This window comes from Kwoniella europaea, chromosome 1, assembly GCF_036810445.1.
Source record: "Kwoniella europaea PYCC6329 chromosome 1, complete sequence".
Lineage (NCBI taxonomy): Eukaryota > Fungi > Basidiomycota > Tremellomycetes > Tremellales > Cryptococcaceae > Kwoniella > Kwoniella europaea.
Genome location: NC_089487.1, coordinates 10,427,575 through 10,447,224, shown reverse-complemented (window position 1 = coordinate 10,447,224; position 19,650 = coordinate 10,427,575). Strand labels below are relative to the sequence as shown.

General features: G+C 43.6%; 8 protein-coding genes across 8 annotated transcripts; 6 read left to right on the top strand and 2 right to left on the bottom strand.

The window, feature by feature from the left end:
- Window positions 1–267: 267 nt before the first annotated feature.
- V865_003971 (uncharacterized protein) lies at window positions 268–1,801 on the bottom strand (the record flags this gene model as incomplete). The annotated part of the gene is made up of 10 exons (XM_066227757.1): window positions 268–547; window positions 690–844; window positions 903–973; window positions 1,045–1,156; window positions 1,217–1,275; window positions 1,360–1,431; window positions 1,496–1,517; window positions 1,587–1,610; window positions 1,677–1,684; window positions 1,753–1,801. 10 exons carry the CDS (start codon window positions 1,799–1,801, stop codon window positions 268–270), a joined length of 852 nt encoding a protein of 283 aa, XP_066083854.1.
- Window positions 1,802–2,335: 534 nt separating this feature from the next.
- On the top strand, window positions 2,336–4,329 carry V865_003970 (uncharacterized protein; the record flags this gene model as incomplete). Its single annotated transcript, XM_066227756.1, has 12 exons — window positions 2,336–2,365; window positions 2,513–2,611; window positions 2,701–2,821; window positions 2,917–2,927; window positions 2,998–3,037; window positions 3,116–3,208; window positions 3,267–3,346; window positions 3,460–3,512; window positions 3,586–3,595; window positions 3,667–3,798; window positions 3,889–4,137; window positions 4,207–4,329. 12 exons carry the CDS (start codon window positions 2,336–2,338, stop codon window positions 4,327–4,329), a joined length of 1,041 nt encoding a protein of 346 aa, XP_066083853.1.
- Window positions 4,330–4,889: 560 nt separating this feature from the next.
- V865_003969 (uncharacterized protein) lies at window positions 4,890–6,348 on the top strand (the record flags this gene model as incomplete). Its single annotated transcript, XM_066227755.1, has 3 exons — window positions 4,890–4,971; window positions 5,108–5,259; window positions 5,461–6,348. 3 exons carry the CDS (start codon window positions 4,890–4,892, stop codon window positions 6,346–6,348), a joined length of 1,122 nt encoding a protein of 373 aa, XP_066083852.1.
- Window positions 6,349–6,806: 458 nt separating this feature from the next.
- V865_003968 (uncharacterized protein) lies at window positions 6,807–8,599 on the bottom strand (the record flags this gene model as incomplete). The annotated part of the gene is made up of 4 exons (XM_066227754.1): window positions 6,807–6,818; window positions 6,907–7,488; window positions 7,564–7,640; window positions 7,717–8,599. The coding sequence occupies 4 exons, from the start codon at window positions 8,597–8,599 to the stop codon at window positions 6,807–6,809; spliced, it is 1,554 nt and encodes a 517-aa protein (XP_066083851.1).
- A 388-nt stretch (window positions 8,600–8,987) lies between these two features.
- V865_003967 (uncharacterized protein) lies at window positions 8,988–10,337 on the top strand (the record flags this gene model as incomplete). Its single annotated transcript, XM_066227753.1, has 5 exons — window positions 8,988–9,276; window positions 9,411–9,967; window positions 10,033–10,042; window positions 10,119–10,148; window positions 10,252–10,337. 5 exons carry the CDS (start codon window positions 8,988–8,990, stop codon window positions 10,335–10,337), a joined length of 972 nt encoding a protein of 323 aa, XP_066083850.1.
- A 71-nt stretch (window positions 10,338–10,408) lies between these two features.
- Window positions 10,409–12,019, top strand: V865_003966 (uncharacterized protein; the record flags this gene model as incomplete). The annotated part of the gene is made up of 1 exon (XM_066227752.1): window positions 10,409–12,019. The coding sequence occupies one exon, from the start codon at window positions 10,409–10,411 to the stop codon at window positions 12,017–12,019; it is 1,611 nt and encodes a 536-aa protein (XP_066083849.1).
- A 700-nt stretch (window positions 12,020–12,719) lies between these two features.
- Window positions 12,720–15,909, top strand: V865_003965 (cystathionine beta-lyase; the record flags this gene model as incomplete). Its single annotated transcript, XM_066227751.1, has 7 exons — window positions 12,720–12,975; window positions 13,046–13,895; window positions 14,015–14,725; window positions 14,803–15,111; window positions 15,177–15,384; window positions 15,443–15,602; window positions 15,662–15,909. The coding sequence occupies 7 exons, from the start codon at window positions 12,720–12,722 to the stop codon at window positions 15,907–15,909; spliced, it is 2,742 nt and encodes a 913-aa protein (XP_066083848.1).
- Window positions 15,910–16,260: 351 nt separating this feature from the next.
- On the top strand, window positions 16,261–17,641 carry V865_003964 (uncharacterized protein; the record flags this gene model as incomplete). The annotated part of the gene is made up of 5 exons (XM_066227750.1): window positions 16,261–16,292; window positions 16,386–16,645; window positions 16,733–16,871; window positions 17,012–17,132; window positions 17,372–17,641. 5 exons carry the CDS (start codon window positions 16,261–16,263, stop codon window positions 17,639–17,641), a joined length of 822 nt encoding a protein of 273 aa, XP_066083847.1.
- Window positions 17,642–19,650: the final 2,009 nt, after the last annotated feature.

The following is a 19,650-nucleotide window of genomic DNA, read 5'->3' as shown; positions in this document are numbered from 1 at the left end:
GTAAGCCAAGGGAAACCTCGGTCAACACCGAACTCATCTTTAGTTTGAAATCCAAAGGAAAGTCACTAAGATGACTAAGCATCGTGAAAACCATGAACCACATACATGGATTTCTATTTATACATTCGTACATATCTTATACAACTCAGCAACCATCGGTCACCATATCCACAATCCACAGCACAGTCAGCATCCCGCTTCGATCCTCAAATGACTCATGAAAAATGACAATCCTGCCCTTCGGTGCCCGATCCCACCTACTCACGCCTACGCCTTCTTAGCTTTCTTCTTCTTACCCCCACTGACATCCTCTTGACTAAGAGGCGAAACATCCGAATAGTTCCTCTTGGTTGGACCATTCATTACCTTTTGAACACCCATATTCATAGTTTTCTTGTTATTTGATGATCTGATCGGAAGGGGAACTTTGACGAATTCACCTTGTTCGACTTCTTTCGCATCGTCATCGTCAGGTGTGATACCTTGGTCTTCCTCGAATGATTGGACGTTGTCGATTTGACCTCCGTCAGTGAGCATGCCGAGTAACCTACAGAAGGAGGAGTGAAGTCAACAATGGTAAAACACAGGTGATGAAGTATTTTCGTGGAGATGAAGGACGTTGATTGAGATCGATAATATAGGAGGTATCTTTGGTCCAGTTGAGGAATATTGCAAGACGATACACTCACTCTTTGTAGATCTTTCTTCTGTCCACCCATTCCTTCCTCCACTTGGTAAACTCCATATCAATCTTCTTCGTCTCCTCGGCTGAAAGAGGGTTGACAGCTGCCTCTCCATCGGAAGTTGATCGGAACGGTGCGAGAGCTTTCAGTGTGATCTCGTTCTGTAATGTAAAACTGAAGATCAGCCTAATGGCAATACGAGGAAGAGAATTTGCTCACATCAGCTTTAACTTTTTCGATCCCTTTGGCGAGATCTTTCGTTTTGGGTAATGCTTCTTTGGATGCGAGTTCTACAAATAGCACTAGGTTAGCCACAACTATCTTTGTCGCGGCTTAGCAAAGGCGGGGAGCATGTACTAACCTGATTGGAGGTTCTTCAATTCCTTCCTTTTCTCTTCCAATTCGCTCTTGGTTTCTTTGATCTCCTCATCAAGAGATGCCAATTCTTCAGGGGCGAGAACATCAAGGAGAGACTAACATAGCATGGAGTGTGAGCTGTATTGTCTTACCCCGACGCCTGTGTACCGGCTTACCTGATTATACAAGTAGATGAGCTGTTTACCGTACGGCTTGACCGTCAGTTGACCTTTCTCTAAGAAATGAAGTTTACATCAGCGACAGTTGTTCTCATGGGGACAGAGGAGAAGAAGAAGGAAAAGGAAGGAGAGTCACTCACCAGCGAGTGTAGCGAGCACTTTGACAGCAGCTGCTTTAGGTACTCTGTTTTTTAGGTTTGCAGATACGTCGGCTGCAAGAGTAAGCATAGTAGATTTAGTCGAGGTCATCGAAAAAGGAGTGAAAGGATATTTCACCGTTAGCATATGGTCGATTGGTCTAAAGCGAATCATGGATAGACGAGTCAGTTGAATTCCTCGAAAACCCAATCAGGATATTCTAGCTCACTTCTTTCATATAATTCAATACCATCTGCGAACGAATAGCAGCCGAATCAGCTGGAAGACAAAATGCTTATCAAGGGGTGGCTGGACTGACCTCTTCAGCTGATGCAATCAAGATAATGAGTTACCGGTCTTTCCATGACAAGTAAACAACAATCGAATCAGCTCACCTTCATCCCCTTTCACTTGTTTCTCTTTCACTTCCTTCTTGGGAGCCATGAAGGTGTTCTGTTTTATTAGAGGGGTGGTAAGTAACTGAAAATTGTCAATAATGTAAGATAAATGGACGGAGAGAGAAAGAGAAGGGAAGGAAGGTGAATGCATGTTGATCTGCTTATACTCTGTATATATATATATATATATATATATCTGTATGCAGATGAGAGGAAGAAAGATACAATCAAATTAGTCGCGTCATCTTCACACTCTTGCGCAAGTAATGTTCAATCCACGTGGATGCACAAGATCCGTGCGAGCCTGATATCGGTGAGAGATATGTGGGGAAAGAAGGGGTGAGTGAGGCTGATAATCCCTTTTGCCGCTTAAAACCTCCAAAGTACGAGTAGTGACGATGGACGATGGACGATGGACGATTTTCAGCTGAAATTGATGCTCCTTTGACATCTTCCAAACGACAAAGATCACATACCGCTATACAACAACACCTCTGAGAGAGGCTCATAACCATCTTTATCTTGAATAAGATCCCACTACCTTGCTCGGCGCATTCAAAAGATACAAGGATAGATCAACATGCCGCCTAAAGCAGCCAAGGATGACAAGGTTGGTTTGGTTTACCCAATGACATTTGGCGAGGAGGGAGGAGGTCGTCTGAGCTTTATCCTTGGACTCACCAGAAGGAGAGGGTGAAGAGATGGGCAATGGCGATGGTGTAGACCTGTAGCTGATTCATTATGTCATGTCATCTAGACCTTCGGTATGAAGAACAAGAACAAGTCATCCAAAGTACAGAAATACATAGCTACCGTTCAGAAACAACAGTCCGATGCAGGTAAATCAAAAGCGGATGTAAGTTGAGTCTCATATCATATCATCCAATATACCAGACATTCATATAAGATTGTACTGATCTTTGGAGTTGTGTTGGGGTTATTTAGAAAGCGAAAGAAGCTGAAAAGCAAAAGAAGGAAGAAGCGAAAGCTTCTGCTTTAGCAAAGAAGAAGATGGAATCGGAATTGTTCAAAACTGCTCAGGTGCAGAAAGTACCTTTTGGAACGGGTCAGTTGATCATTTCTTGTTCCTTTTTTTCCTTGGAGGGAAATGGAAATATAGCTGATAAAAATGATATTCTTTGCTGTGTGCGAAACGAACAGATCCAAAAACTGTAAGTTTAGCTGACTATGTACCGAATACCGATACCTGGAGTTGCTCATTAGCTGATTTTTTGTAATTAGGTACTCTGTGTATTCTTCAAGAATGGACATTGTGAGAAAGGTCAGTTAAATCTACTATGCAATGGTTGGAGAAAGATGACTCAAGCTGATAAGCAATTTTTGTGATGTCATTATACAGGTAGTAAATGTAAATTCTCGCATGATTTGAACGTAGGAAGGAAAGTTGAGAAATTGAATATATATGAAGATGCCAGGGCGCAGAAGAAGGCCGGTGAGTGCGATCATATGTCACCCGGCTTGATGATTCCACTGAGATTCTGCTCGTGTAGATACGATGGATACTTGGGATGAAGAGAAATTGAGGAATGTGGTTACGCAAAATGAGAAGAAACAGACAAATGCGACCGATGTGAGTTCAATCTTCGATTTGGATTTCCGCCTGTCTGCTGGTGGAACAGTAAATGTGTGATAATCAGCAGAAACGGATAGGTCGGAGGTTGACCAGAATCGATGATGTTGCAGATCGTGTGTAAATACTTTATTCAGGCTATAGAAGATAAGAAATATGGTTGGTTGTGAGTGCAATTTTTGTCCCGAACTCGATTATAACTCGTCAACTGTGCTAATTGTTTGTATAATATGGTATAGCTGGGAATGTGTATGTTTTGAACTTTCAGTCTTCATTTCGGTGAAATAAGAGTAATATTGATGATGATTTCGACCATTTAGCCAAACGGAGGAGACAAGTGCATGTACCGACATGCCTTACCACCTGGATTCGTCTTGAAAGCAGATAAGAAAGCGGCAGAAGACGCAGCTAAGAAGGATAAGATATCGCTGGAGGAATTCTTGGAAGTTGAGGTGAGTCCTGCTATCAATCTTGATATTATAGACAAACAAGCCCCGTATCCAACTTGTCACTCATACATTCGTTTTTCTCCGACTCAACAGCGACATAAACTTAAAGCACCTTTGACACCCGTCACACCCGAATCGTTTGCTCACTGGAAGAAGACGCGACAAGAGAAGAAACAGGCTGAACAAGAAGCGCTGGAAAAAGCTAAAGCTACACAGAGAGCTGCCGGTAAGATGACTGGTATGACGGGTAAAGATATGTTTGAATTCGGTGGAGAGCTGTATGAGGATGATGAAGAAGGGGATGAAGAGGATTGGGATATCAGTAGGATGTTGGCTAGATATGTAAGCAGAGTCGTAGCTTTTCAATGATCCGACTCGAGACATACTGATTTATATTGGGTGGTTTTGCAGAGAGAAGACGATACTCGACCTGATGGATATGATGATCAACCTACCAAAGGACAGAACGAGGATGATGGTGATGATGTTGATGGAGTGACGAATGGTGTAGGAAGTGTAAAAGTCTCAGGTTAGGTCAAGGGCAGGATATCATCATGTTATAACTATACATCAATTTTGCATGGGGTCGGTTTGAGAGGTGATTTTGTATCTGTTTGAGGTGTGTATATTGGTCGCGCTTCTGTCCACTAGATATACTACTGTTCATGCATTGCACAAAATGCATAAGATTGTCATGTGGGATGCTCTTTTCATCTGAATCTGAGAATTGGATATATGGTGCATGGTCGGTCGGGTATTACCGATGACGTCTGGAACATCACCTAACGACGCATTTGAGTTGAAGTTAATTGATTTCTGTCATTGATGAACTTGGATCATCATTATAGCATATACATAAATCGTATATTCATATCATCCAGCTACAGTCTTAGACTATTTACAGCAATCGAAAAGATCAGCATACCACCAATACCATTTACGGAATAGGATATATATAACCCAAAACACAATTGGCTTTTCTGACCGTGCGCGGTATAAGATCACAGCCATCCTGTCCACCTCAAATACTCTCTTTTGATCATTACTGGCGTCCATCAATATCATAGAGATTCGAAGATAGGCGTAGAAGGACAATGTCAGATATACAAAGTATAAAAATAATTTCGACGGAGGTGGTGAACGTACCTAAATCGCATGTTGTATATGTGATACAGGGTGAGTCGTGAATGGTACATTGCACTATCGACAGTCCGTTTCAAAGTCTTCTCATTATCTGACATCTGGATCATATGAACTGAATGAGATCATGGTGTGGTGAGATGAGATAAGCTGACCATTCCTTTTGGTATAGTATCAACGCCCATAAGGACATGGACGGTCAAACGACGGTATTCAGATTTCATCTCGTTGCATTCCGAATTGAAATCGTCAGTGGGTAAAGAACCGCCTGGTAGTTTACCTGCGAAACATTGGAGTTTGATCAAAGGTGTAGGGGATGAAAAGGTGAGTGATTGGTGTGTTGTGAATAATGAAATGAAGATTTTATCGTCCACTCTCCCTTTTCTTGTTGTTTCATTCCCCGTTGCATCTGTCGATCTATACAGATATAGTCTTTGCAGTACCATAACATACTATATCAATCCGAGATCTAATATTTATATATATAATCAAGCTAACACGTCCCTCTCTACTTGTAAAAAAAAGCTAATCCGCGAACGTCGTATCCTTCTCGAACAATACCTCATCCTAATTCTCACGAATAAAGATCCATCTTTCAGACAATCATACGGATTCAAGGATTTCCTCTCTGTCCCATCAAATACCAATCCTTCTCACCCTTCTTCGGTCAACTTCACTTCTCAATCATGGTTACTCGAACACACCTCTTTACAGAACCTCCTTCGTTCAGCACGTTCGGCATTGCTCAAGCGTGACGCACTGGCTTCGATGGGCGATTCAGTCGCGTCGAGAAGTTCAAGTATAGAAGCTAAGAAGATACTTAAAGAAGCTTCACAGCGTATACATACTTTGGAAAATGCCCTGAGTTTAGATAGTATGGCTAGTATGGGTGAGGGAGAGAAGAAAAGGAGGTATGAGATGGTGGAACAGTTGAAAATTGAGAGAGAGACTTTAAATAGGATGTCAGAAGTGGGTATAAGAACTTCGACTTCGGCATTTTCAAGAGCGTCTGAACCCTCTGGAAGTAGCTCTTCTGCTTTTGCACCCACGGGGTCTACGGGGTCCACGGGGTCGAACGGAGGTTCGTTAAATTCTTTACCTGGTGGATTCCCCCAGGGTCAACAAATAAGTATAGGAAGGACGTTTGGTGTCAAGTCACCTCCACAAGAGACATCTGAAACTAGACCATTAGATGATAGAGGTTTATTGCAATTGCAAGTTCAGAAAATGGATAATCAAGATGATCAATTGAAAGAATTGTCGAAATTGTTACAAAGGCAAAAACAAATGGGTGAGGAGATCCATCAGGAGATCGGAGAACAGAATGATTTGTTGGATGAGATTGAGAGTGGAGTTGATAAGACGGGTAGGAAGTTGGGGAAGACTAAAAGGGAATTGAATAGGTTGGGATAGAGTCAGATTCATCTTCTAAATCGCATTGTGTGAAGATGACAATATTGATCATCGGTAAGGTTGTGGGTATGTCAACTAAGTTAGACAAACATTACAATCTTTTTGTTCACTGTATATATTTTGTTGTATTTACCTCTTCTTGTCTTCAATACACCCTTCTATCTACGTCTATTGATGGGATCTTGGAATGTGATACATATACATGAGTAAATTTACATATGAGCATACTGTACAAAGTGAATCGCACATATGGGGAAACAGGCAGAACATGATGGAATTGGGTATCTAATGAAATAATGAGTATTATACAATGAATTCGAGTATCCTGTGTACTAGAAATCTTATGGTATCACGATACAGTACTGACACAACATATAGCAGTTCTACATATGTTAGTCATTTCATTTGTTCTCTCCATATTCTTCCTCTCGACTCTGGATCAATAAATTCTCTCTATACTAAGGTTCGTTCTGACACAAGGAAATTAGGTTATCAGCTAACTCTTCCCATACGGTAAACCGTTCGCGCCAAGAAGGCAGCTGGTTTGAGCTGACTCACCGTCAAACCCAACTTCTTAGCAGCAGTCAACCCCGCTACATTCTTCGCAATCCTTCTAAAAGGTCTCAGCGCTTCTGATAATTCAATCCCATCCACTAGACATTTCGTCTTCCATAATAATCCTTGATTGGTATATATCTTCTCTTCTTGCCATCTTAAATCCCTCTCGGCTGAAGAACAATAACATTCGACCAGCTTTGACATCCCTATAGCAGCTTCGTCCACTTTCTTCAACTCCTCTTCGTTCTCTAGATAGATCGATCGTCCGTCAGATGTCGCTCCGACAGTCAAATGATGTTGTTCGAATTCTTTCTTCATGTAGTTGTAGAAAAAGTCGTATAATGGTTCGTACATCTCTCTCAACCAACTATCAATCGTTTTGATCCCTTCACCTAATCTATCCTCAAGGGGAAAAGAGAAATAAAGACCGGCGATGTAAGCTTCCATTAATGCTGCTCTGACATCGGTCTGGGCTCTTAAGACGGGTAAGAGTTCTGGATGACCGTTGACCCTTTGAGGGAGATTGTATAGACCTGATAGGTGGGATAAGGTGGCGTTGGATACTAGGTGGGCTTTGAGTTTCTATATGAAACGAATCAGATAAGAACGGTGATATATCAACTAATTTGCCAAATCAAAAGGAATCGTGGGACTTGCCGTAGCAGTACCAATTGTCAAATTAGGTTTAGTCTCATGTAACCAAGTAGTCACAATCACACCCAGTATGGAATCGCCTACGGTACAAACAATCATATCATATCAGCTAAGACTACCCCACCTGATGGCATGTATGATAGAAAACTAGCTCACCGACATGTTCCAACTTTTCGTAATGCTTGATCGGATCATTCTCAGGATCTTCGAACCTTCCCTTCGGTCTTTCAAATAAACTCTGATGGGTGAATACCTGTTTGAGCAAATCGGGGTTATTGATAGGTGGCATAGGAGGTAGAGGGAATACCGGTAGTTGTTCAACAGGGATCAAAAGAGCTTTGGCATTTGGTCCTTTTTTGAAACGTTTGGATGGTAATGGAAGAGGTAAGATGGGGATGGGGTTATGAGGTTTGAGATCGGTCACAGAAGATGATCTTTCCCTTTCCCTTTTCACAGGAGTGAAGATACTTCCTTCTCTATATCTGGAGGGTGATTCCTCTGGAAGCTCAGAATCAGCTTTCCTTTTTCCTAAAGCTCTGGATGATGGAATGTCTGGTAAGATTGAAAGTGGTATGGCCGTTGGGCTTGATCCAAAAGTATGATCAAGGAGATTGGTTTGAGTAGATGGTCTCGGTGTGTGACGAGGAGTTGGAACGAAGCTCTCAATCTTGATGGGTCCATTCTTGGTGTTATGGGATGATCGAGGGGAAGGAAATAAAGTTGAGGATGACGCTGCCTTCTCGGCTGTGGTAAGTTTCTCGTATACCTGATTCACTTGATGATGGTCGTTTTGTGGCATCTCCGACACCGCTCTTGTCAAAGCTTGATTCGGTCGGATGAAAGAGGAAGTGGAAGCTAGATTCTTGGCTGGAGTCACTTCGGCCGGAGGTTGAAACGGCTCGTTGATGGCATGAATGACTGCAGTGGGTGCTTCGGACGTCGCTCGAGATCTCATGGAAGGTGTAGGGGGTACCCAACGTTCATTGTGAACCAAGGTAAGAGGTGAACCTTGTGCTGCTGAGGAAGGTCCTGCTAGCATCTCCGGGACCGATAGGGAGGTAATCGTGGCTGGGCTAAGGGGAATGAGGATGAAGAAGGAGGAAAAGAATCACAACATGACCTCGTGTATATATGTGGTGTGTATGGTGGTGGTGGTGGTCATGCAAAGTGGAGGCACGAGCTGGGGCATCATGCCAGATTACGTAATACTATCGGATTCCGGCGGTTTTCAGGCTCATTTTGTTGTTGTTGTCATCCATCCCATCATGACATCTTCCATCCTCCCTCCCCTACAGTACTCTCATCGTCGTACTGTGATACATACACTATACACCACTTACATCAGATGTAAAAGGGGAAGGATAGCTGTTGATCTTCTTCTGGTAATCAGAACTCACAGAATCCCACCGGGCCGCTCTCATGTCAACATGACCTCCTTCAGCGCATCCATGGCGGCAGTATCATCCTCCACTCGACAAAGGTCTTCAAGTCGACGTTCATCACCTGTTAAACCACAGGATGTAGAAGATGACCTTGCCAGTCGGTCAAGTAGCCCGCGGGTGATCGATAGGAAGGGTAAAGGAAAGGAGAGGATGGTCGACTTTGCACCTGAACCTACAGCTGTGCCCGATAGATTGGAAGGAGGGTCAGAGGATGATGAAAGGGAGTTTAAGGAAGATTCGGACACTGAGGATGAAGATGAGGATGAAGAGAATTGTGAGTCTTGGGCATTGTTTCTTATTATTCCATTGTTGACTCTTTCCTATCTACATCAAATCTTGTATCAAACCTTATTGTAAACGTTTGCTGATTTAGCGACATGTGGGTCCACATCGCTTTTCATATCCCAGACGAAGCTGAGCGACAGCGGCGTATACGTGAGAACCAACTCATCCTGGCTGAACTGGGTATCGAACCTTCTGGATCGAATAGCAACATCGCTGGCGGATCATCATCATCATTTATCAAGCAGAACTGTCGTTCCTCCCCTCAACCTCACGCTACATCAATGAGGAAACGGAGGAATGCAGGTGATATACCGATATATGACAGATCAGGATATATATTATCTCTCCCGCCAGAAGGTCAGACTCATACTATGGCATGTATAGAGATACCGAGTGATCGTAGATTGAAGAAGAGGATATCGGATGGTGAATATACGGATTGTTCACATTGGTTGGAAGGAGAAGCGAGAAGGTGGAAATTTGGTTTTGGTAAAGGTGGAGATAATATACCTGAAAATGAACCGGAAGACTTAGGTCGAGTAACGAAAGAGTTCAGATGGAGAAGGTGGAGAGGATTAGAGAGGGAATTAAGACGTGAGATGAAGCAAAGAGGCGAATTGGTTGAAATGGATGCTAGACCTGTAGAAAGGGTTATACCTGAAGGTGTATCTGCTTATTCTGTAAGTCAGCTAAACAATTCGAGCGTCCTCCGTATCGCTGATCTGTACATGTGCCTATTGACCAGCTCATTCCTGGTGAAGCATGCCATCAGTGCAGAAGGAAATCAGATAAACCGAAGATGAAGTGTAGGAACGTCAATCCAATATGCAGAGCTACTTTCTGCGAGACCTGCTGTAAGAGGTGAGGGACTACCTTTCATCCCTTTGTCTCGGTACACATCCGCTACATCCTTTCTCCCATCATCCAGCGTCCAGCTTACATCCATCATGCATTTGACCAACAGATACAGCTATTTCGATTTTGACGAAGAATCCAGATCGTTCATCTGTCCTCTTTGCAAAGATTGCTGCAACTGCTCCAACTGTATAAGAAAGAAAAATCTTGCCCATCTACTTGGCGTGTCGAAAGGGAAAATCCAGAGAAAGTCATTGAAATACGCAATGGGAGCAGAAGCGGGAGATCAACTGAGTGTACAAGCATGGTTGGAAAAAGCCGTCAAGGACGTTTCCAAAGCGCCTTTCGATCTAATTAGAATAGTGGATCAAGATAAAGATATCATATCCCCTGAAATACCACTAGTTGAGGAGGAAGAAGAAATAGGTGAAACGATTGTGGTGGAGAAACCGAAGGCGAAAAGAGCAAAGAAGAATCAGCCTTTCGCATCTATCGGCAAAAAAGTTAAAGTACATCCGCCGATGGTCAGACAAGATGATTACGGAGTGGATAAACCAAAAGCTACAAGAGGGAGAAAGAAAAAGGTCGTGGATGCGAATGAGGAAGAGATCATCAACAATCTACTGGAGGGAAAACAAGTCAAGACGAATACTAATAATCTCGTTGTCAAACTCAAAATACCTAAACTTATTCAAAACGACATGAGCATAAAACCGGTGGCTCAGGCGGAAAGGGTGAAAGAAGTTGACTCAGATGGGGATACGGTTGGCGATTGGTCAGATGATGAGGCTATCGATGCAGGTGATGATTCACCTCTCACTTCGTTATCTTCTTTACCTTCCGGGTCACCTCGACCACCACCAAGACTTCCTTTCCCACCTCGACCCATCTGCGCTCCGATAATGAACATGAACACCGATGAATACCTATCGAGCTTGCCTGGTGTGATTCGGCATCAAACATTCACGCCCCCTACTGCCACTTCTCGAGATGCGGTACTTCATAGTTCCCCGATGAGAGAAGATGCAGCTCGATCTGAAGACTCATCACACAGTCGATCATCTCCTGAAAATGGTGTTGACCTTTCTCACCCTAGGAAACGCAAACGGCCACCACCCCAAGCCAACATCGTGCGACCACCTAGACACAGTTCGTTCTCGACCTCACAATCCAGTCCGCCGGGCACTAATGATGTGCAAGATCATGCTCCACCACCAATCCTGTCGATAGATAATGGTGGACCGAGGAATCTAACCGGTGATGGAAGTATGCAATCGGCTGCACCCCAATTACTGTCAGCGACGTCAAGTCAATCCCAACGGATGGATATCAGTCCACCACCACTACTATCGTCAATGTCCACGCTAACACCCTCTTCAACCCATCAACTGGGTTATTGGCAAGCTCGCTCTACGCAAGGGTTTGATCAGACTGTGTATCCCCAACAGCATCTTCCCTCCATGTCACCTTCCTCATCTTTCCTTCCTATCGACTATTCTTCATCGTACAACAATTATCCCTCTCTGTACAATGGTTCAAGTTCAGACTCCACTTACTTGGGTAATATGGGATTAGGTGGACCACCACCTTACTCTCATTCTCCACCTTCAGGATCTGGTAGAAGGTCTTTGGTGTTGAGTCCCAATACTGAAAGACAATATTTAAGATTGAATAACCATACTTCCAGTAGTGTGAATGAAACTCGATCTATCTCACCCAACTCTATAACATTGCCTCTACCGAATATAAAAGGAAAACCTATGAATGTGGAATCGAATTCGAATTACCTTGGTGTACTTAACACCGCCGGGGAGATCAAGGAGGATGATAATTTCGATAATAGTAAGAACAGTAGTAGACAGACAGGGATTAGGTAAGGGTAAGGAAAAGTTATCGTAGTTGCTTGATACTTTACAAGAGAACTGCGATATTGCGGTTATAATGCTGATCATTCAGTAAATGAATCAATGGATGTATACTTTGTTAGAGTGCATTGCACCTTCATGACTCGCACCGCGAAGAAAAGAGAAGCGGACGGTAACTTGTTCCTCGACCTCTTGCCGTTCCCCTGTGGATGGGTCTTCTGAAATCCATGAGCCGTGTATGGACACCTCTCCTCAATGACCATTCAATAGTCCTATGACTAGCGCGTAGGACAGTATACAATATCCAATACCAATCGTACCTAGGGATTCTTCCTCTCCTTTGACTTGATAGCAAACGACATCGCTCGAAATCTATCGCAATCGTACGATATAAAAGATGGTCAGAGGGAAAATACAAATGTACCAATGTCTGCATGCATAGACAAAGCAGAGTCATGAGCAGGTCCAGAGACTGAATGGTGGAAGAAGGGAGATTTATTACTGAAATGGGCAATAAAATACTAGATCGGGATTGAGCAAAGTCACCGAACGCTCCGACCGCCAATGGTGTGATTGCTGAAAACACAAAATACAAAAATGTTATCGACTCATACCTATCAGCATCATCATGTATATATACCCCCAACACAACAATCTATCTTATCTCTTGCACTCATTGTACCTTTTCTTAAATCACCAATAGACTCACAAGATGACTACCCCATCTACACCGGGTGATTCCTCACTCGCTACTTCGGTATACTCCTTATCATCCAAGTCACCAACCGAGGCTGAACAATACAAAGCCAGAGCCGCTAATTGGAGATTCTCAACATTATGCGCTTCAGTGGATAACAAAGATCAATATGGTGCGAGCTCAACACCCATCTATCAGACTGCTACTTTCAAGGGCATGGATGGTCAATATGATTATACGCGTTCTGGTAATCCCACTAGAGGAGGACTAGGTGAGTTTATGCTATTTTATCTCACAGTGTAATTCGCTCCACACACTAACATGGTATGGAAATTATATAGAGAACCACCTTGCTCGACTGTATGGTGCAACGCAAGCATTCGCTTTATCTACCGGTATGACATGTCTCGATACGATCTTACGTCTGGTCAAACCTGGAGAGACGGTCTTAGCGGGAGATGATCTGTACGGCGGTACCAATAGGTTATTAACCTATCTCGGTACTCATGGAGGTGTCAAGGTTATTCATGCCGATACAACTAGGATAGAAGCACTACGACCATACTTGCAACCTGGAAACAAAGTTAGAATGGTGTTATTGGAATCACCTACCAACCCTCTCCTGAAGATTGCAGATTTAGAAGGAATCTCAAAAGAAGTTAAACAATCTTCACCTGATGCTTTGATAGTAGTGGATAATACAATGATGTCACCCTATCTTCAAAGACCATTGGAACTAGGTGCTGATATAGTTTATGATTCGGGAACGAAATATCTATCGGGTCATCATGATCTCATGGCTGGTATCATCGCTGTCCAAAGACCTGAAATTTGTAAAGATATCGCCTTTTTGATCAACTCTGTTGGATCTGGATTAGCACCTTTCGATTCATTCTTACTTCTCAGAGGAGTGAAGACCATGTCATTAAGAATGGATAGACAAATGGCAACAGCCCAATTGGTAGCTCTCTACCTCGACTCATTAGGATTTTTGGTACATTATCCAGGATTGAAGAATCACCCAAAGAGAGATATACATTGGAAACAGGCTACAGGAGCTGGTGCGGTTTTGTCATTCGTAACCGGTGATAAAGCCTTGAGTGAAAGGATAGTAGGTGGAACGAGACTTTGGGGTATTAGTGTTTCGTTTGGTGCGGTTAATAGTTTGATCTCAATGCCTTGTTTGATGTCGTGAGTTTACCTATCAGTCCTACTATTTTCTTTTCATGCCATATCTTTCTGTCTTTCCAATTTCCCTTAATCCATCTCACTTGTAGGGATTTTACGCTTACGATGTTTTTTGGTTTCAGCCACGCTTCCATCTCTGCTGCGGTTCGTGCCGAACGAGGTCTTCCCGAAAACCTTATCCGACTCTGTGTCGGTATTGAAGACCCTCGAGATCTCATGGACGACCTTGAACATTCTCTCTTATCAGCCGGAGCCATCACCCCCAACCTCTCTCACTCTCCCCTCTCGCACTCTCGATCTGCCGAATTATACGCTTCCGACCCGGAAGCGTGGATACTTGAACGAGCCAAGGGATTCAAACGACCTTCGAGCGAATCAAGTGCGATTGACAAATTAGTATCTGGTGTCAAAAAAGGTCTCGGATTCACTTCAGCTGAACGTAAAACCATTGCCGAAGATATCGTCGTATCAGCCCCTGGAAAAGTCATCTTATTCGGTGAACATGCTGTAGTTCATGGCGTAACTGCTATAGCCTCTTCAGTAAACCTCAGATGTTTTGCCGTCCTCTCACCTAGATCAGATGGGAAAGTAGCATTGGAAGTACCCAATGTAGGCGTAGAAGCCGAATGGGAGATCTCCAAATTACCATGGGGATTATTACCTGTTCATTCCAATACACATCGACATGTTGCCGATAAGGATCTCGATCCTGCTTTACTCCAATCTATTGAGAAATTGGTACATGAACATAAAGAGTTAGGCAAAACCGGCCTCAACTCCTGTATTGCTTATTTGTACCTCTACATGGTCATGGCTGGTGCTGAATCCGAGGCGTAAGTGATTCGCTGATTGAAAATCATTTAGATTGGTATTCATAATGCCTTACATGCTGACTGGCAATTTCATTTAGCCCCTCCGTCACCTTCACAGCCACTGCCAATCTCCCAATTTCAGCCGGTTTAGGTTCTTCAGCGGCCTACTCTACTTGTATAGCTTCGTCGCTTCTCATTGCCCACTCACACATCAACAAGCCCACCTCCGATCAATCCCGTCTGTCAGAAGGTGAAACCAACATCGTTGATGGCTGGGCTTTCTTATCTGAAAAGGTTTTACATGGTACTCCTAGTGGCATAGATAATGCTGTTTCTGTCCGAGGTGGTGCCGTAGCTTTCACCAGATCCGTAGGAGGACGAAAAGGGGGTTTGGACGGTTTACACGGGTCAGTCGTCTGTCTTCACACATTTATTATGCTAGCTGACATTGCAATTCTTTGGTCGTACACAGCTTCTCCTCCATCCGACTATTACTTACCAACACCTTGGTTCCTCGAGATACCAAGTCCCTCGTAGCTGGTGTTAGTGCCAAACGACTTGCTGAACCTCATGTGGTCGATCCTATCCTCGATGCTATCCAGTCAATCAGTGATGAAGCTTCGACATTATTGAGTGGACAAACTCATGTGGAAAGGAAGGAATTGATTGCTCGATTAGAGGTACGTTGGCTTCCCCATCTACCCAGGCAATCACATCCTGACATCTCCTGTTCTATAGACTCTCATTCGAGAGAATCACTCTCATCTCGTCAATCTTGGGGTATCTCACCCCTCTCTGGAGATGGTGGTTTCAGCCACAGCTGCTGAACCTTTCAATCTCGCTACAAAGCTTACAGGTGCGGGAGGTGGTGGATGTGCTGTAACGTTGATACCAGATGGTCAGTCAGCTATCACTATACCCAGTACCAATCTCATTAGCTGATTGTTGGTCTTGCAGATTTCCCACAATCCTCACTTGATGCATTGATCACTACCCTTGAATTTCAAGGGTTCCAACCTCATCTTACATCTGTCGGTGGACCTGGATTGGGTATACATTCCCCTTCGACCCAAAAGGAAGACAAGATCCGAACCCCCGAGGAAGGTGAGGGTATGATTGTACCCAAACGAGTGACTTTGAGGGAGACTCCGATTGAGGGATTACAAACTTGGTCAGAGAGGGTTGGGAACTGGGTTCATACATAAAAGAAAACAAATAAAAACGAAAATGTATAGTGTTAGATTCTTTTAGGATAGGTTTCAATAGTTATTTGATGTTCATGTATGTATGATAGATTGATATTGCATTCTCGCGATATGAGTAGTCCGCAGGCATGAGCCGAAGCAACGAGTACACGCATCACGCCGGCGGTGAATTGGTTGCTGGGTCGAGCCAAATAAATTTGACTGTCAAGTTTACGAGTACCTCCACTCGATGACTGAAATGATCTTCATCCAATTCGCTTGTTTTTATCTTCATTTTCCGACTCTCACACTACATATATCCTACTCACACTAAACATCAACGACAACGAGGGGTCTTGAAGGACCGATGGGATGGTCCAGGTATATCGTAAAACTCATTCTTAGTGAGTTCATGGTTCATAAAAAAAAAAAAAAAACTCTTTCTCTACTACCCTTATAATCTCGCTGACTTATTCTTGCTTCCATTGTGATTTTAGCCCCGACCCACCTCCTACACCCTTACTAGCGTTCTTCCTCCGCTATCCCAACCCATTCGCTCGTCATGTCTTATCAGTAGATGTCCTCTCTCGAACTGTCAACCCCTCGACTGGACAGATACACACCACGAGGTTGATATTGAAAAGAGGTATATTACCGAAATGGGCTACTAGGTGGTTACCTAATGCTGGACTTTCAGGTGGGAGGGGGTTGGACGCTTGGATTTTGGAGGAAAGTATTGTAGATCCTCCTGAATGGGGTTTGGCCGACAGCTCAGCAAGTGCAAGTACTTCAGATATTGGTCCTTCTTCAGCCTCAACCTCATCATCAAAGCGTAGGATGGCAGGGGAAAGTGGTAGAGACAAAGACGATTTGGAGCTGGAGTACAGGAGACAACCTAGATTGAGGGTACATCAGGGGAATTTGAATCATAAGAAGTTGATGCATGTGATTGAAGGTGGGGAGATCAGAGCGGGACCGAATGGGTGAGTTGATTTGGAATTTTCCTGTTTCATTCATCACTGGTGTACAAGATATGACAGGATTGTCCGAGTAGTTGATCAATATGTAACAGTTATGTGAAGTTTGTATGCTAAATTATAGTATTATGTTTCTTGTATAATAGGACCACACTGCACCATACCACAGCAGAAGTAAGGTCGAGCTTTGGTGGAGCATGGTCGAATTTGATAAGGCAGAGGATAGAACAGTATGGCGTAGGCAAATTCGAGACAAACTCGGAGACTGTGAGTGTTGAAACATCACGACCCCATACTTTGCTGTGTACCCTAATACAAAAGAAGAGTCAATTGCTGATCGTTGAAATGTAAATTCTTCGTTATGTGTATCTTGTCCAATCTACCACCTCGCTATCAATATATGCACCGTACTCCAAAATCAACAACTGTCCACACCCCTCTGTCACCCTCTACCCTCTCCTTTATACATCCCTCGTCCTGCGTACTACATCCTACACACGATGCAGTCCCGCAAGGGCATGTCCCTAATCTTGACACTCCTCCGTACCCGCCATCCACTCCCCGAAACAGCAGAGTTCGAATTCTACCCACCTCCCCCACCGGGCTTCAACGATTCATGGTCTGATATCCCTGAAGCTGCCAGTAGGGGCAAGGCCAAAGAAGGTTCTCCGAGGAGTTTTTTCTTGTCGCCCGGTAGTTTGGGTGCATGGGTGAGGAGTAGGAGGGATAATGGGAATGGCAATGGCCAATCTGGTGATACGAGGAATCCGCCATAGTTCATCATAATCATCCGCAAGGAGACGGTAAAGCAAAGAAGGGGAAACAAGCAACGTGGAAAGGGATGTTAGGTCTTGTTGGGTTGACTTTACCTGTTGGTCAATTGTATGAGGTCATATGTATGCATATATCATAATGTCATACTGTATATCGAACGAACCGATCACTCCGACCGAAGAAAGGATCATGATCGGATAAAGAAGTGATCAAGGGATCTTAGTACGAACAATATGCGCAGTCGCGATGAGAGCGAATAATTGGGTTTACATCAAACCAAGTACCCCAAGACTCTTTGTAATTGGTTGGTTATCTCACAAAGTCAGGATTCTGTAGATCAGCAGCCATTCTAGTCTGGTCAAATTGATCAACATGTCTTAATTCAGTAAGCCTTGATGATGATGAACATATAATTCCAGATTGATCAGGACTCGGTTGGTGGTGGATCGAGAATCTGCTACATATCGTTAGCAAGGTCGTGTCAATATATCGATTCGCTTCGGAATTGCAGGAGAGATGAATCTACGATCCAATCTGCTATACATCATTCGAAAGAGCATGATGATATCACGATGATGCTTGGAGGGTGGTTAGATGAAGTAATCTGAATTACAAATTAAACACTTTCTAGGAAGACAAGTCACTTCTTTGGACAAGGTAGTGTCATGTCAGCTGGATATCCAAGAGCCACAAGCAGGACAGTAAGTCATTCATAGCCCCTAATGAAATGTCGTATGTGGCGTATTGGGTACTACTACTAACACAACCCTGCACGACCCATCATGTGATGAGAGCAATCCACTGGTGTTCGGGTAATAGTCGCAGACTGCTGACTTCTGGGGATACACACAGTACTCGCATAATGCAAGGGAACCAAAAGTGTCGGAGGGTTCATCATAATAATGAATCATTTCGTGATACATGATACGTAGTCATAACATTGTTCGTGATTTTGACGTGAAGCAACGATTCAAATGATAAATTGGAAGTTAATACAAAAAATGACAGAACACTTTACTTGGTCCAATTTTACAGTGTTCAGTAGTATATGGATGTTGCCCGCGCCCGCATCGAGACAAGTTGAATAACGACAAGGGCATAGCCCGTTGACTTTGTAGTGTTATTACTTTACTTGATCTTCACGTAAGAACCCCCCTTACCCATCACGATCAGATGGATAGTTTATAGGCAACAAAGTTATTTTCCTTTCTGCCCACCGGGATGGATCGTGCCGTAGTTTCCAGCACAAGCACAAGCATACTGTAGCGTTTGCTCTGGCGCATCAACACGTTAGGACTGAGTCTACGAGTGCACTTAGAAATTCTAGAAATCGGTGAGGTACAAGATACCGATACGAGTAACTTAATTGCCGTAAACGACCATACAAGCTTAGAAGCACGTCATATTCTGGGTTTCCTAACAACCCCAGCTCTGCAGCAAGTTTCCTTCCAGCGGAGAGATCTATTCTCTTAGTCTGGTCTAGTGCCGTTCCGCCCCAGAAGGAATTCAGGGTTATGAGCAGGAGACCCCGATGATGTTACTTGTGAGCCCCTCTTTCCTGTTCGCTTCACACGGCATGGGCGTTCGCGTTCGCCCCTCCCGTGCCGTAGCCCATTATTGCAGAATTCGATGGATCCAGCACTCTCGATGCCATACTCAGAGTCAAATAACGTATTCTGGGCGAAATGTTTGATTTTTTGTTCGTCGTCGTCGTCGTCGTTACCTTGTGCACATCGAAAACTCCATTTGTTTATCATACCTGTAGCATAGAAAGCTATTGAAAATAATACAGACAATACAATCGGCCGATCTGATTTCTGCGCTTGTGACCTTGACAATTACAATCGGCAAAAATACAGCTCAATTCACCTGTTCTACGGAATTTCAATACCGAAAAATCCAAGAAAATCCTTACACAAATCTCATCTCATCGCACACAGTTGAGTTCGGTGTAACCATTCTCCCCAAATAACTCTATTTTAACGCTAGAACCCATTCCCATACGCAACCA